This window comes from Procambarus clarkii, chromosome 29, assembly GCF_040958095.1.
Source record: "Procambarus clarkii isolate CNS0578487 chromosome 29, FALCON_Pclarkii_2.0, whole genome shotgun sequence".
In the NCBI taxonomy this organism is placed as follows: Eukaryota; Metazoa; Arthropoda; class Malacostraca; order Decapoda; family Cambaridae; genus Procambarus; species Procambarus clarkii.
In genome coordinates this window covers 15,134,954-15,151,598 of record NC_091178.1, presented here as the reverse complement: position 1 = coordinate 15,151,598, position 16,645 = coordinate 15,134,954, and the positions used below count along the sequence as shown (strand labels likewise).

Sequence of the window (16,645 nt, the reverse complement as noted above, 5' to 3'; positions counted from 1 at the left end):
ACACAACATAGAGAACACAGCACAACACACCACACACACACACACAATAAGTGTCGCACCAGACGCCCTCAACACACAGATGACAACACACCACACAGAGGACTGCCGCAGCACAGGTCGGCCGCGTCCACTGTAGCAACCTCACCTCACCACCCAAACATGTATTGATTTACCAGTATTATATTGACCCTCGGCCTCCAGTGATGGAGGAGGACCGGAAGCCTCGCGTTATAAGCACTTGTGTTAAAGCCAGCAAACTAGATCACTGTTACATCACTGAAAGTCGATTTCGATATGAAGTTGAATTGAGGAGGATCTTCACGTGCAGTGAAGGGTCATCAATCAAGCAACTAACTCCAGATGAGAATGATAAACGCTGAACTGTGTATGAAGCGAGACTACCAGAGGTACAGAGATGCAATGTGGCACTGTAGACCAGGCCACACACTAGAAGGTGAAGGGACGAGGACGTTTCGGTCCGTCCTGGACCATTCTGAAGTCGATTGAGAATGGTCCAGGACGGACCGAAACGTCGTCATCCCTTCACTTTCACCTTCTAGTGTGTGGTCTGGTCAACATACTTTAGCCACGTTATTGTGACTCATCGCCTGAATGTGGCACTGTAGAGTCAGTCAGCATGTCACTGTGGATATTGGAAGATGCCGCACAGACCTTTAATGTACCTCTAGCGTAGATCTTTAATGATCACTATCGTGGTGAGAGTTGCCAAAGAGATGGAAGATACCAGTGTGGTGCAAAGACTTTCAAGAAAGGGAACAGTCAGTCGGTACTGCACTTGAGACCAGTGCCACCTTAACTTGTGATGATTTCGGGGCTTAGCGTCCCTGCGGCCCGGTCCTCGACCAGGCCTCCTCGTTGCTCGACTGGTCAACCAGACTGTTGGACGCGGCTGCTTGCAGCTTGACGTATGAATCACAGCCTGATTGATCAGGTATCCTTTAGAGGTGTTTATCAAGTTCTTTCTTGAACACTGCGAAACGTCGGCCAGTTATGCCTCCTATGTGTAGTAGAAGGGTGTTGAACAGTCTCGGGCCTCTGATGTTCTCTCTCAGAGTACCTATTGCACCTCTACTTTTCAACGGGGGTATTCTGCACATCCTGCCATGCCTTCTGGTCTCGTGTGATATTATTTCTGTGTGCAGGTTTGGGACCAGCCTCTCTAATATTTTCCACGTGTAAATTATTATGCATTTTTTTCCACCTGCGCTCAAGAGAATGCAGATTTAGGGACTTTGGTCGGTCCCAATAGTTTAGATGTTTTACTGAGTGGATTCTAGCAGTAAAGGATCTCTGCACGCTCTCCAGGTCAGCAATTTCTCCAGCTTTGAAAGGTGCTGTCACTGTGCAACAGTATTCCATTTTAGAGAGCACTAGCGTCTTGAAAAGTTTCATTTGCTTGAAAAGTATTATTTACACGTTACTGCTCACTTAGGCTACTTACCGGTATTCTCTCAGATATAACTGAATTAACTCGGGTCTTCCATTTCAGGTGCCGTAGGTTGAAGTCCCCAAGCAAGATGACGTTCGGGGCTGGATTTGTGAGGTTTTCTAAGCAGTGTTCTATTTTCATAAATTGGCGTTTAAACTGCTGAAGATTTGCCTCCTGTGACTTATATACAAGAACAATAATTGCCTTTAGGACCTCTATTTTGATTATCAGCACTTCCTTCATATCGTTTGTGGTGTTTAGCAGCTCAGTACAGATGAGTGTGTCTTTGATGTACAGGCTGATCCTACCCTGTTGCCTGTGTTTCCTGTCACATCTGAAAAGACTGAACTCCGAAATCCAAATTTCACCATCATTATAGTCCTTTGTGTGGGGGTTTCCGTTAGGCGCTGCAAACACTGCATTTGCCTCATGTAGGAGGCCAGCTACAAAATGAGCTTTGTTAGATTTGCGTGCTTTTATACCCCGGGATGTTAGAATAAAAAAATGATGTTATCGTGTTAGTGGAAGTGCTGGATGCTTTACTTGGTGTTAATATCTGAGGTTCTGGTAGGGAGGCCACTGTGTTTGCGTCCTCTCTAGCATTTGACCGATAACAGTGGTAGAGTCTGGACATTTTTAGCCATTCTTCTTCTCTTCCTCTTGCTAAAAAAAATCCTCCTGGTTAATAGAGTTGTGGCTGTTTTCATCGTAGCTACTGTCAGTTTTATTCCCCTGATACCTCTTATATGAGAAGCTGGACATTCTGTGTTGAAACATTCTTTCTTATTTAAAGAGTTCTTGCAAAGTTCTGGGTGGAAAAAAAAGAGCATACTCTGCATATTACTTGGAAGGATAATAAGGATAAGACTAGTGGAATAGTTAGACATAAGTAGATTTGTTAAAGAACATTAACAATAATTCAGATTGGGGAAGGGTTGGGAAGGGTTGGATGTATGGATGGGAAAGGTGGGACAGAATGGGGTGGAGTTAGAGAGGATGGGGAGTGGTGAAAGGTGTTTGAGAGTGGAGATGGAGAGAGGATGGGAAAGGATTAGGGAGGGAATAGGGGTGGGGGCTGGAGAAGAGGATTGGAAGTGGTGGAAAGGATTGGGAAGAAAAAAAAAACAACTTAATTCCCACACCAAACTTCACACTCTATCTGAACTGCATTGTATTTGTTACTTGTATTTCCGGTGTTCTATGGTAGTGTAGTTCGTGTGGTGTGAACTAGACACGACACTGTACTCACATGTGGGTCTGCCTTGAGCTGGCGTGTGTGAGGAAGACTACGCTTGGAGCGGGCGTGAGGCAGGGCGTGCTGGACGAAGTGGTACTCCCCGGGGGACGCTGCCACCTGCCGGAGGAGGAGGAGAAACACAAGGTATTAGTCACTGGTGATATCACCCCCTTCAAGCGTAACACACAAATAACACATCACTACAGCACCCGCGGATAATATACAACAGCTTCGGTCACAAACGCTGTTTTATACATAAATATCTCCAACTAGAGGATGGTAGGAGATGACAATATGTGAGTGTACGCGGGTGGTTATCTTGAGGTTATCTTGAGATGTTGTTGTTGTTGTTAGAGATTCAGCTACTCGGAACAAGTTCCAAGTAGCACGGGCTATGGTGAGCCCGTAACTTACCTGACACAGGAGCGGGGCAAGAAGCACGGGCTATGGTTAGCCTCGTGGACGGGAGATGTCTCCCCTATCTTGAGATGATTTCGCGGCTTTTTAGTGTCCCCGCGGCCCGGTCCTCGACCAGGCCTCCACCCCCAGCAAGCAGCCCGTGACAGCTGACTAACACCCAGGTACCGATTTTACTGCTAGGTAACAGGGGCATAGGGTGAAAGAAACTCTGCTTATTGTTTCTCGCCGGCGCCTGGGATCGAACCCAGGACCACAGGATCACAAGCCCAGCGTGCTGTCCGCTCGGCCTCCCGCCTCCCTGGGTGTAAGGGTGACCAACAAGATTTCCCCGGATCTTGCACATCGTCTTCTTCGAGGTCGAGGGTCCCAACAAACGCAACCAGAGGTGGTACCCAATATATTATATTATTTATATTTTTAACAAAGCTCCAAGATAGAATGGTTATATAGCACTATAGAGGTCTCGGATGGTTCAAAAGCTCCTATACGTCTCTCAGCACAACCATACAGGAGCAGAAGGATAAAATTATCAAGGTGAAGAAATTTTTGTTCACAGGAGGATATAATAAGAGACAATTAGTACTCACCTAATTGTGCTTGCGGGGGTTGAGCTTTGGCTCTTTGGTCCCGCCTCTCAACTGTCAATCAACTGGCGTACAGATTCCTGAGTCTACTGGTGCAGAGGTGCAATAGGTACACTGAGGGAGAACTATCAACATCAGAGGCCCGAGACTGTTCAACACTCGCCCACTACACATAAGAGGCATAACTATCCGGCTTCTCACAGTGTTCAAGAGAGAACTTGACAAACACCTCCAAAGGATACCTGTTCAATCAGGCTGTGATTCATACGTCAGGCTGTGAGCAGCCGCGTCCAACAGCCAGGTTGATCAGACGACCAACCAGAAGGCCTGGTCGGAGACCGGGCCGCGGGGCCTTTGATCACGGAATCTACACAAAGTAGGTAGATAGACCATTCAACCACCACTACTATCAATTCCCACATCCAACGCAATCACCACCACCATCAACTACCGTTATTATCATCCAACACCATCATCAATCACAGACAACATCATCTATTATCACCACCCTCAACCACCACTACAATCATCAATAACCACCACCCATAACCCCAATCCACAACCACCACCCATAACCCCAGTCCACAACCACCACCCATAACCCCAATCCACCACCACCACCCTTAACCCCAATCCACCACCACCATCCACCAGTAGCAACCACCACCTACACGATCCATCAGAGAGGAGATGGTTGCACGAGGTAATTGATATGGAAGACGTGCATGGCGGGAAGGGGAGTGGCAGGGGGGAAGGGATGGTACAGCTTAATGTGGGGTAATTGAAGGAAAAACGGGAAAGAGGAAGGAAGGGAAGGAAGGGGAGGGAGGAAAGGGAGAGAGAAAAGGGAGGGAAGAGTAACTGCCTTCATATTTCTTACCAAGACTCCTGTATTACCTTGTATTGTTTTGTCCGGGCCGGAGCTCCGGCGCTGGAACACAATAGAGCGGGCGGGCAGCTCTCATTGTTGGTCTCAGGTGCGCTCCTGTTGCCTGAGTGTTACTTTCTTGTTCCCTGCTTGACTCTGGTGTTCCTACTCCTCATTGTTCCTTCCGGGGTCCTTCGCCTGCGTCTGCTTCTCCCACGCACAGTACGTCTTCAGCTGCGTTCCGCAAGCCTTTCGCGCGCTGCCGCGCCTGCGGACGCCTGGCCCAGCCGGTGGGAGAGAGGAAGGGAGCCGAAACATTAATCATAGATCGTTCCACGCTAAGCCGCCTCCCGGTAGCCAGCCACTCAGGTAATTCAGGCAGTTGATCTCCCGCGTGGATGGTATTTTGCTCCACTCACCCTTTGTTCGCTCCTGTTCTTACCCTCTTCCCTCTTTATGTGTTCTTCTCCCCCATACTTCGTCTTCCTGCTCTCTTTCTTCCGCCCTGTTATTCTCTCCTGTCATCTATTTACCCACCTTTCGTCTGCTTGTCCTCTCCTTCCTTGCCACACCCGCCTTCGCATCCACCCTTCGTCCTCTTCCCCCCTTCCTTCTGTCTTTCTCCTTCATTCATCATTCCTGACTCCCATTTTTTCTGTTCCTCAGGTCTTCTGTCCGTTCTTCCTCTCTCTCCCACCCCCATTCCCTTCTCTCCTCCACCGGAAAAGCTGATGTTTGCTGCCGATGCATGATGGACGCAATAAACAATGGGAGGAAGGCCTTCTGCTACTGTTGTTCCTCCTTTTTCTGTCGTTAACGGCCTCATTTGTCCGTCTGTCCCCTCGTTTTGTTTCATTTCCCTCGTTAAGCCCAGACCAGTTGGGAAAATATGGATGGAGGGCGGCACACACACACATATACACACATACACACACACACACGAACGAGATCCCTGAAGGTCAAGGGTGAAGTTGCCTAGTGGAACCCTGGCTGCCAATTAACTGGCAAGCACTTAGGTCTCCAGTGCTGCTCCAGACCCTCCAAGGACCATACCCGGGTCTCCAGTGCTGCTCTACACCCTCCAAGGAACACTCTACAAGATGGGCCTCTACAGGGGTCTTGGTCAGGGGAATTCTATTCTGTTGAAGGTGGTACAACCATCATATGAAGCCCCTATAAGGTCGACAATACAGCCTTGGATATGGGACACCGAAGACGTCTCTTGTGATTAAGAGATGGGTTATGGAGCGTGGGAATGGTTTTACAAGGTTTGGGAAATACGTTAAATAGAGATGGAAGGTGTTAAATCTCTGTGCATGTACTTGCATTTTAAACATTACGTTTATTAAATGTTTAGACGAATGTTTAGAATGCTTTGCCAGTGCGCCATATTGATCTTTCAAGCGGCAGTGGTTTAAAAACACCATAAAAAGATTCTCTTGCACTCAATAAGTGGTTTTTCATATAATCTAAGCTTATGAGTCAAGTGTGCGGGGCTATTCCCCTCCCCCACTCGTCCCATCTCAAATCCTTATCCTGAGATATATATATATATATATATATATATATATATATATATATATATATATATATATATATATATATATATATATATATATATATATTGGTGTATACTGGCAGCAGGTTTTCTTTTAAACATGTCTCATTGAATATGACCGCATATTCTGTATTTACTATCTTCTGATTTAAGGCTTCTATCCCTCTAACTGTTTTCCTAGCATCAGGGCTTAGCTGAAAGAGGAGTTCTCCAAAACTCATTTTCGTAATTTCAAGGTGAAGAAAAAAGTGAATTACTGTAGAATGTATTACACTTATTTATACAATTTGCACAACGTTTCGAACCTTCATGGTTCATTCTCAAGTGAAAAGAATTTTCAGAACTGGTTGATTTATACCCGCACTGGGTCAGGTGATAAGACAAGACACGCCTACATGCATGCACGCACGCACGCACACACACACACACACACACACACACACACACACCTAAATTGTTGCATAGCCACATTAGGAGAAAAACAACAGTAAAGGAACAGGTTATGAGATTAAGGATAGGGGCGGAAGGATTCACTACAAATGACAAGGAAGTGTGTGAGGAATTGAATAAGAAATTCCAGGAGGTCTTCACCTTAGAACAAGGAGAAATTCCAGAGGTAAGTGAGGGAATAGCTAACCAGGAACCACTGGAAGAGTTTGAGATTACCAGTGGGGAAGTAAGGAAGTGTTTACTAGAGTTGGACGTGACGAAGGCTATAGGCCCAGATGGAATCTCCCCTTGGGTTCTAAAGGAAGGAGCAAGAGAACTGAGCCTACCACTCTCCATAGTGTATAACAAATCACTGGCAACAGGGGAACTGCCAGATACTTGGAAAGCAGCTAACGTAGTCCCGATATACAAGAAAGGGGATAGACAGGAGGCACTGAACTACAGGCCAGTGTCCCTAACCTGCATACCATGCAAGCTGATGGAGAAGATTGTGCGAAAAAAACTAGTGGAGCATCTGGAGCGAAGGAACTTTGTAACACAGCATCAACATGGGTTCAGGGATGGCAGGTCCTGCCTCACAGGGTTACTTGAATTCTACGACCAGGCAACAAAAATAAGGCAAGAAAGAGAAGGGTGGGCAGACTGCATATTTTTGGATTGTCAGAAAGCCTTTGATACAGTGCCACACAAGAGGCTAGTGCGAAAGTTGGAGATGCAGGCTGGAGTGAGAGGGAAGGTACTCCGGTGGATAGAGGAATACCTAAGCAACAGGAGACAACGAGTCTGTGTGAGGGGTGAGGTCTCAGATTGGCGAGACGTCACAAGTGGAGTCCCGCAGGGGTCAGTCCTTGGACCTATACTGTTTCTGGTATATGTAAATGATCTCCCAGAGGGTATAGATTCGTTCCTCTCAATGTTTGCCGACGATGCAAAAATTATGAGGAGGATTGAAACAGAGGATGATAGTAGGAGGCTACAAGATGACCTGGATAGACTGAGTGAATGGTCCAACAAATGGCTGTTGAAGTTCAACCCGAGTAAATGCAAAGTAATGAAACTAGGCAGTGGAAACAGGAGGCCAGGCACAGGATACAGAATAGGAGATGAAGTACTTAATGAAACAGACAGAGAGAAAGATCTAGGAGTTGATATCACACCAAACCTGTCTCCTGAAGCCCACATAAAGAGAATAACGTCTGCGGCATATGCGAGGCTGGCTAACATCAGAACGGCGTTCAGGAACCTGTGTAAGGAATCATTCAGAATCTTGTACACCACATATGTAAGACCAATCCTGGAGTATGCGGCCCCAGCATGGAGCCCGTACCTTGTCAAGCACAAGACGAAGCTGGAAAAAGTCCAAAGGTATGCTACTAGACTAGTCCCAGAACTAAGAGGCATGAGTTATGAGGAAAGGCTGCGGGAAATGCACCTCACGACACTGGAAGACAGAAGAGTAAGGGGGGACATGATCACAACCTACAAAATCCTCAGGGGAATCGACCGGGTAAACAAGGACGAACTGTTCAACACTGGTGGGACGCGAACAAGGGGACACAGGTGGAAGCTGAGTACCCAAATGAGCCACAGAGACGTTAGAAAGAACTGTTTCAGTGTCAGAGTAGTTAGCAAATGGAATGCATTAGGAAGTGATGTGGTGGAGGCTGACTCCATTCACAGTTTCAAATGTAGATATGATAGAGCCCAATAGGCTCAGGAATCTGTACACCAGTTGATTGACGGTTGAGAGGCGGGACCAAAGAGCCAGAGCTCAACCCCCGCAAGCACAATTAGATGAGTACAATTAGGTGAGTACACACACACACACACACACACACGCGAAGACGCTGAAAAAGAAGAATTTTCCCTATCAAGAATATCTGAAGCCACCGGACGACTGCTGGAAATTTCCTGGAAATGAACTCTGCCTCAATAGCATTTTTACGTCCCTCTGGAAGGTCCGGTTGTGACAGGAAATTGATGTATTAATCAGACGGGGTACGAGGAAGGCAGAGTGGTCAAGGTTCCCACAATCAAGAGTTTGGTGAAGGCCAGCTGAGTTCGAACGAGTGAGGTGTGAGAGAGGGGCGAGTGAGGTGTGAGAGAGAAACGAGCGAGGGGTGAGAAAAGGACGAGTGAGGGGTGAGAAAGGGACGAGTGAGGGGTGAGAAAGGGACGAGTGAGGGGTGAGAGAGGGTCGAGGGAGGTTGTTGAAGAAGGTGTCCGATATTCGTTTAAAATTGGACCGCTGAAGTATGCAGTCGAGTTGGGTAGGAATGCCAACTGCTCACATCCTCTATCAACAAGGTAAGATGCTTAGATCAACAAAACAAGATCTTGAGGAGATCTTGCCAGATACAAGTGGTGTGTGACTCCATCTAGTGGTGCAGGGAATCAGAGAGCAGTAACATTAAATCTCCCGATGAGGCTAGTACAGGCAGAGGATCCTCTTGTGGCATCTATTCAGCAGTCTGCAAATACGAAGGAGAAAGAATTTCCTGAAATGTGCAGGCGATGAGTCACAATAACGTGGCTGAAGTATGTTGACCAGACCACACACTAGAAGGTGAAGGGACGACGACGTTTCGGTCCGTCCTGGACCATTCTCAAGTCGATTGTGTGATGCTTGACATCTAATTTATTTAACACAATACATACACATGGAGAGGGGGGATAATTGTCTTTACTTTAAGAGGAGTCATAGGTAAATCCACGCACATTATCCGTCTCTTGCATTACACCCGAGTGGTGTAATGCAAACCAACTTAACACTTAATACGACCACCTTAAACAATAACGGCTGCCTAACCCACTGCCGTATGCAAAGCACAATTTGGAGCTCAAAATAATGCTTGGGAGTAATTGCATGCACGAGTAACTGCCATGTGCTGTAAATACTTCCACAAGCACATGCAAGAACCGGCACTTCGTGGGATGTCTTGCTGTGAATGGTCGCACCAGAGTCAGGAACATTCACCAAGCTGAGGAAAGTGAGGAAAAGATGACAAGAGAGAAAGTAAGGGCGAGAGAAAATGAAGGCGAGAGAGAAATCGAAGGTGAATGGCAGCGAGAAGGAAAGTGAGGGTGAGAGAGAGAGAGAGAGCGAGAGAGAGAGAAAAAAAGTGCCAAGAGTTCTGGAGACGCAGAAGAGATGAAAGAATATTATATTGAAATATCTGCAGGAAGTGAGTGGCAGGCGACGCAAGCCGCCAACACCATATCATGGGGAGTGGGGTCATGGCGAGTGGGGTCATGAGTAGTAAGATCACGGTGAGAATGGAGTTAGGTCACAGTGGATCAGTCCTTTTATTCCTCTGTTCTGCCTCTCAACTATCAATGAACTGGTGTACAGATTCCTGAACCTGTTGGACCCCTTCAAACCTATATCTGAAACTGTCTGTAGTGTGCCTCCACCACTTCACCTCTTGCTGCACTCCATTTGTTTACTCTGACGCTCAACAAATTCTTTAAAATATAAGTGTGGCTTATCTGAGTACTCAGTTCCCCCCTCCACCTCTCACTTTGTGCGAGTCCCACCTGTGTTATCAGTCTGTCTCAGTTTTCCCTTTCAATTCCACTGAGAATTCTGTAAGTGGTAATCTTCTCTCTCCTGCATCTTTTCTTTTCCAAAGACGGGAGTTTTAATTCCTGTAGCATTTTCTCGGAACACGTGCCTCTTAGTTCCGGGTCTAGTCTGGTGGTATACTTCTATAAAAGCACAAACTTTGTTTAATGTTTGATAAGATAAGAATTCTACGCTGATGTCGCACATTTCAGAATTTTATCGGACATATGTGGCATTAAGATCCTGAATGATTTCTTCTCTAGATTTCTCTGGCCCACCTACTATACACCGTTAATGATATACGCTTGATGTGGGTCTCGGAAGTAGACTTCCCATACTTTCTCTGCCTGATTCTTAAAAAGGTTTGCATTTATTCCAATTCTAGTAGTCATTTGTTGAACTGCATCTTCTGAAGGCATCCACTGCACTTTTTGATGTGTGACTCTTTATTTAATCCTGCCCTCATAATGTGTGCTATCAGTGAATATTGAGAGGAATGAGTCTACACTCTGGAAGATCCATGACACACCAAGAAGAGAAGAGGTGCGAATACTGACCCCTACAGGATTCTGCTGGTCATATTTTGTGCCACAGAATGCGGAAATCATCAAGCTTCAATTTGTCTTAATATCCACATATGAGATTCTTACGGGTCCAGCAGCCTTTGTCATGTGTTTTCCAGCAAGTGTCTCTTGACCTCATCTGTGGTAACCTCAGTCCTCTAGTGCAGCTTGATTTAACGCCGCCGTCAACAGTTCATGCACTTCTCCATGCTCTATGGTGAGGACTTCCCTGGAATCACTTTATGAATTTCTCGCACATTTTCCTTTCATTTTCTATTAGCATGTCCTTCCCTTTCCTCAGTTTCGTTCTATTACAGTTTTCCCCCTATTGATGCGACTCATGATCCAAAGAAATGGTTGGATCTTTTTCCAATGGTTTTCAATTTTTATTTTATGTTTCCCATCTCACTCTGTAGTATTTGTTCCTGGGACTCTCTACTGGTCTCATATTCTTGCACTGTCTTCATAGTTTTGCATTTAATTGCTTGCTTCCTTATATCTTTGATTAAACTATAGTTTCCTCCTCTGCCTTTAATTTGTCTATCTTCGAGCAGCTATAAATAAAAGAAATATAATTGTCAACTGCCTCTTGAGACTTATGGAGGGTGTGTGTTGGTGTGTGTTGGTGTGTGGTGGTGTGTACTGGTGTGTGGTGGTGTGTGGTGGTGTGTGGTGGTGTGTGGTGGTGTGTGGTGGTGTGTGTTGGTGTGTGGTGGTGTGTGGTGGTGTGTGTTGGTGTGTGGTGGTGTGTGGTGGTGTGTGGTGGTGTGTGGTGGTGTGTGTTGGTGTGTGGTGGTGTGTGTTGGTGTGTGGTGGTGTGTGGTGGTGTGTGGTGGTGTGTGGTGGTGTGTGGTGGTGTGTGGTGGTGTGTGGTGGTGTGTGGTGGTGTGTGGTGGTGTGTGTTGGTGTGTACTGGTGTGTGCTGATGTGTACTAGAGTGTGCTGGTGTGTGCTGGAGAGTGGAGGTGTGTGGTGGTGTGGTGACAGTGGTGACAGGTGGAGGCCAGAGCTGTCTTGAGGTAAGAAGCTGAAGGTGTCAACCCTTTAGACACTAAGCACCCTCTCCAGGCATCTGCGCCACCGTCCAAGTAAACATTTCTTCATGGATTCCCAAGAACATCTTCTCCTTTTATGGAATAAATTCCTCTCAGAGACCTCGAGTCGCCGCTGCCACCCCTCTCATACTTTTCAGACTCGAATGTTTCCTCTGGAGGTTATAGTACACGCTCAACCCTCCCAGTCTAAGGTTTTTTGTCATTATTTCATGTTCAAGACAGCGGGGGCCACCTCGTTATCGTCTTTGAAAATCCAAAGCCTTCCGGCACTTCCTTGCTGTATATATTCTTGGAATTCGCAAAAATCTTCTCGCTATCACTTGCACTATATTCTTAAGGCACAGGAGTTGCTAGGATATCATGTGCATTGTATTACTGTACCACCAAGACCCAGCTTACAGTAGTTATATTGTATTTCTGTGGCACAAGCTTTATGAGATGACAGAATCTTGTTTTGCTATCCCTATGTATTGGTTGAAGACTCTGGCCATTCCTAAGGCACTGTTATTGACCTTTTGATCTCGCTAACCCTCTTGCACTGCAAGTTCGTCGTTATTTATATTATAACATCTGCTGAGGTGTTACGTTATCTACTGTTATTCTCAGGTTTGTAAGGGATCCCCAGATAGCAGTTTTGTTTGAGTCTTGGCTTTACTTGCTATCTCATTTTCATACTGTCGCTTTTTCCACTTCTCTTCTCACACTGAGGTACTAATTTTTAACCCTTTAGTATCTCTCTGCTCTCTAGCGTTCTGTTATTTCTTTTACATTCTCCGCGTTCTTGTACTTATTTCCCTTCCATTCCTAATTGAACCACAGATTCATCTTTTGTAAAAAAATTCTTTTTGGGCCAGAATAAACTTGCCACAAAAGATATAACTAGAGTTTTCTCTTTTGTGACCTTATTTATGAATACTATCTTTAAGTGTGATTTTCTCTAAATAAAGCTTCTCTTGTCACAGGCACAGGTTGAGAATTCTGATGCAATTGGACTCACAGAAACCAAACTATCAGGAATCATAACACGTGCAGAGATTCTCGGGACAATCATGCAGCAGGAAAGCAGAGGAATCGAATGAGAGGAGTAAAAAGCCCAGCTGGTCGGGAAAGACTGAAGATTTGAAGAAATAGTTATCCCCGGCTACGAAGGATACAAGGGCTACATAACAGGTACCATAACAATGGAAGGACCCGAGACAATACCAACAGTGATGTACAACTCTCCACCAACTGAGAGAAGACCCGGACACGTATATAATAGAAACAATAGAGAGAGAAGGGCTTCAGATGCAAGTATTAACGGATCTCGACAATGATTTCCCAGAACTCCTCTCAATGATCGACAATACACAACACTCCTCTCAGCGCAGGAAAAGTCTCAGCACCCCTCTCAGCGCAGGAAAAGTCTCAGCACCCCTCTCAGCGCAGGAAAAGTCTCAGCACCCCTCTCAGCGCAGGAAAAGTCTCAGCACCCCTCTCAGCGCAGGAAAAGTCTCAGCACCCCTCTCAGCGCAGGAAAAGTCTCAGCACCCCTCTCAGCGCAGGAAAAGTCTCAGCACCCCTCTCAGCGCAGGAAAAGTCTCAGCACCCCTCTCAGCGCAGGAAAAGTCTCAGCACCCCTCTTAGCGCAGGAAAAGTCTCAGCACCCCTCTCAGCGCAGGAAAAGTCTCAGCACCCCTCTCAGCGCAGGAAAAGTCTCAGCACCCCTCTCAGCGCAGGAAAAGTCTCAGCACCCCTCTCAGCGCAGGAAAAGTCTCAGCACCCCTCTCAGCGCAGGAAAAAGGCACTTCGGTAATGCGTTGCGGTGACGAGTGGGAGTGACGGAGGCGATAATAATTATTAATGACCAGTCCATTAGCGCCAGGAATAAAGAGTGATGTGTCGGATGGGGAAGCTTAGGCGGGTGATGGTGGGGCAGGTTCTGAGAGAGAGAGAGAGAGAGAGAGAGAGAGAGAGAGAGAGAGAGAGAGAGAGAGAGAGAGAGAGAGAGAGAGAGAGAGAGAGAGGAGAGAGAGAGAGGAGAAAGGGAGAGATAGGACGAAGAGAGATAGAAAGGAAGTGAGAGAGATAAATAGATAAAAGAGAGGTTAAGAGAGAGAGAGAGACCATTACCTACAGACCAGAGTGTATAGGCGGGCCTATCGTAAAATCCTGGTTTGACACCGGATTCCGGCCTCCAGAATATCTCAGTGAATTCAGTAGAGCTCCGGATTACATAGGCTTTTGTCCTATCGTGGCCGAGTGGGTTAAGGCAAGTGTCTGGGAACCACCAGAACAACAGTTCAAGTCACCCCAACTGCCTCAAAATGCTATTCATCGATATATCACGTCACTGTGAACGATCTTAATCAGTCTAAAATCTAAAAACTGTATTTTTGCCGTCTTGTGAACCTTTTCAAGTGTAGTGGAGCAGACGGAGGGTTGCTATACCTGACTTTACTTGCACTGATTAAAACCCAGCTGCCTTCCCAGCTACAACCAGCCCGCCAATCACCTCTCAATCATTCCGGCTTCACATCCACCAATCAGCGTCCGGCTGCTTCTTCCGTTTTCCCCAGCATCAGCTGAAAGGGAAGTTGTTTCCAGAGTTGTGGCGCTGGTGTCGAGTCGGGCCAATTGGTTTTGTGTGTTCGAGTCCTTCATACAATTGTTAAATTAAAGCATTTCGCTTTTTATGATGTTGTGATTAGTCTGAGTGAAGTAAACATGACGTTGGCAGCCTTAAGCTCCACTGTGCTCAACCCTGAGCTTGACCGTTGCCAGAGAGATAGTAAACACAGCAGCAGGAACATCATCAGGAACAGGCAGGAACAGGCAGGAACAGGCGCAGTAGGCAACATCATTATGAACAGGAGCAGCAGCAGCAGCAGACAACAGCTTCAGAAATAGGAGGAGGAGCAGCAGCAGCAGACAACAGCCTCAGAAACAGGAGCAGCAGCAGCAGACAACAGCCTCAGAAACAGGAGCAGCAGCAGCAGACAACAGCCTCAGAAACAGGAGCAGCAGCAGCAGCAGCAGCAGCAGCAGGGCCCAGCCTCAACAGTTAGCAACAAGCAGTGCCGGCGCGTGTCACTGGCTCAAGTACCGTGGAGTTACAGCGGACAAGACAATCACACACGGAGCAGCCGCGGTGGGCCTGGTTACCGGAGCCAGTCTTCTGGGGAAAACTTATGGCTATACATGAAGAGTCGTGAGATGGCTGTTCTCAGGGTGTGTCGCTCCTCGGGTGTCTTATAAGGGAACAGCATGCACAGTGGCAAGAGGAGACAGGGAGGGGAGAGAGAGAGAGAGAGAGAGAGAGAGAGAGAGAGAGAGAGAGAGAGAGAGAGAGAGAGAGAGAGAGAGAGAGAGAGAGAGAGAGAGAGAGAGAGAAACAGAGGAGACGACGAGGAATTTCGAGATCAGCGAGAAAGGTTTTCAACAGCTTCAAGACATTTCTTTTCGTTCTAGCATTATTAAACAATGTTCCAACAGTAGTTGAACACGCACGCACGCACTCTGGCACACTCGTACACTCGCACGCCACGCACTTATGGGCGAGATGAAAGACATTGAACACGTCGTTATGATTTGAAGTGACTCCATTGTTATGTCATGCTTGCATGCAACCCCCCATTACCCTCCCTCCACACAAACACACACACACACACACACACACACACAAACACACACCCACCATACACCCCCAAACACCCCCACAAAAGGCAGAAATGAGCTGTGTGAATGACATCACTGGAGCATGATTCAGGTATCTCACTCGTCTAAGGCAGAGATATTCACGTGGCACAAATGTTTCTGAACTCACCAAGGCGAGGGAGAAGGAACGGTCGCACAGGCAAACATCCCTTGTTCAGAGACCGCAATAGTCTCCACCTAAATAGGAGAGCGCTGGTCTACGTTTAATTACTCTGGGGGGCAAGGCATCAAATATATTATCTGGAAAGCGGAGGCTGAACAAGGCCACATCCAGGCCATTTCTGGAGCTGCTTCAGTGTAGTGCTGCTTGTGACAAGTCCGTGGCTACTGAGTATGCCGTGTCCATGGCCACAGAGTATGCCGTGTCCGTGGCCACAGAGTATGCCGTGTCCGTGGCCACAGAGTATGCCGTGTCCGTGGCCACAGAGTATGCTGTGTCCATGGCCACAGGACACGGCTATGCGTGTCATGGGCCACGGAGAATGCTGGGTGCTCCACGGGCACCTAAGATGGATTATCACCATCACTAATTATCACCCGAGGGGATGATTGGTGGTGGATTATCTAGTTGTAAACCATAAATAAGTTCAGAGAGGTGAGTCGGGAAGCACCCGTACACGGGCCAAGGGAAAGTAGTGACGTCACTCGGAAATTCGATTTGGTAGCCGAGATTCAAATGAAGGCGGCGGGAGATTGACTCTGCCAATCACCTGAGAGGTGAAGGAGTAACTGGCCAATCAGAGAACGAGGAGTATAGTGATCCCCCGCCAATCACACGACGAAACTACGACGTTGCTACAACGTTGGGACAAGTTTTTAACCCCCCCCCCCTTATAACAAGTTGTAACAACGTTCCAATGCGTCATGAAAACGTTATAACAAGATGTAACAACTTTGTTACAAGTTGTAACAAGAGAATCATAGGGACCGTTACGACGTGTGTTTGCAGGGGACGTCACCCCTTATACAAGATTAGAAGTCACCAGCACTCATAAGAGAACTCACCAGTACACAAGTGAAGTCCCCAATTCACAAAAGACGTCACCAGTACACAAGGAAAGTAGCAAGGGGGCCCCCCCTTCAAGCTCAGTGGTCTGTGATCATGTTATCGATTCACTTTTCTCTGTGGAATAAGACTCCATCTTTGGGTTCCACTGTCATCAATGGGGATTGGATTGGGAAGAGGGGAGACTCTCCTC

At 46.9% G+C, this 16,645-nt stretch overlaps 1 protein-coding gene across 1 annotated transcript in view; it reads right to left on the bottom strand.

Moving 5' to 3' along the window:
- amon (prohormone processing protease amontillado) overlaps positions 1-16,645 on the bottom strand; it is a 252,356-nt gene that overhangs the window by 70,254 nt on the left and 165,457 nt on the right. Inside the window, exon 2 of the mRNA XM_045753517.2 lies at positions 2,700-2,804. Coding sequence (XP_045609473.2) covers positions 2,700-2,804 — 105 coding nt within the window. The remainder of the gene's footprint in view (positions 1-2,699; positions 2,805-16,645) is intronic.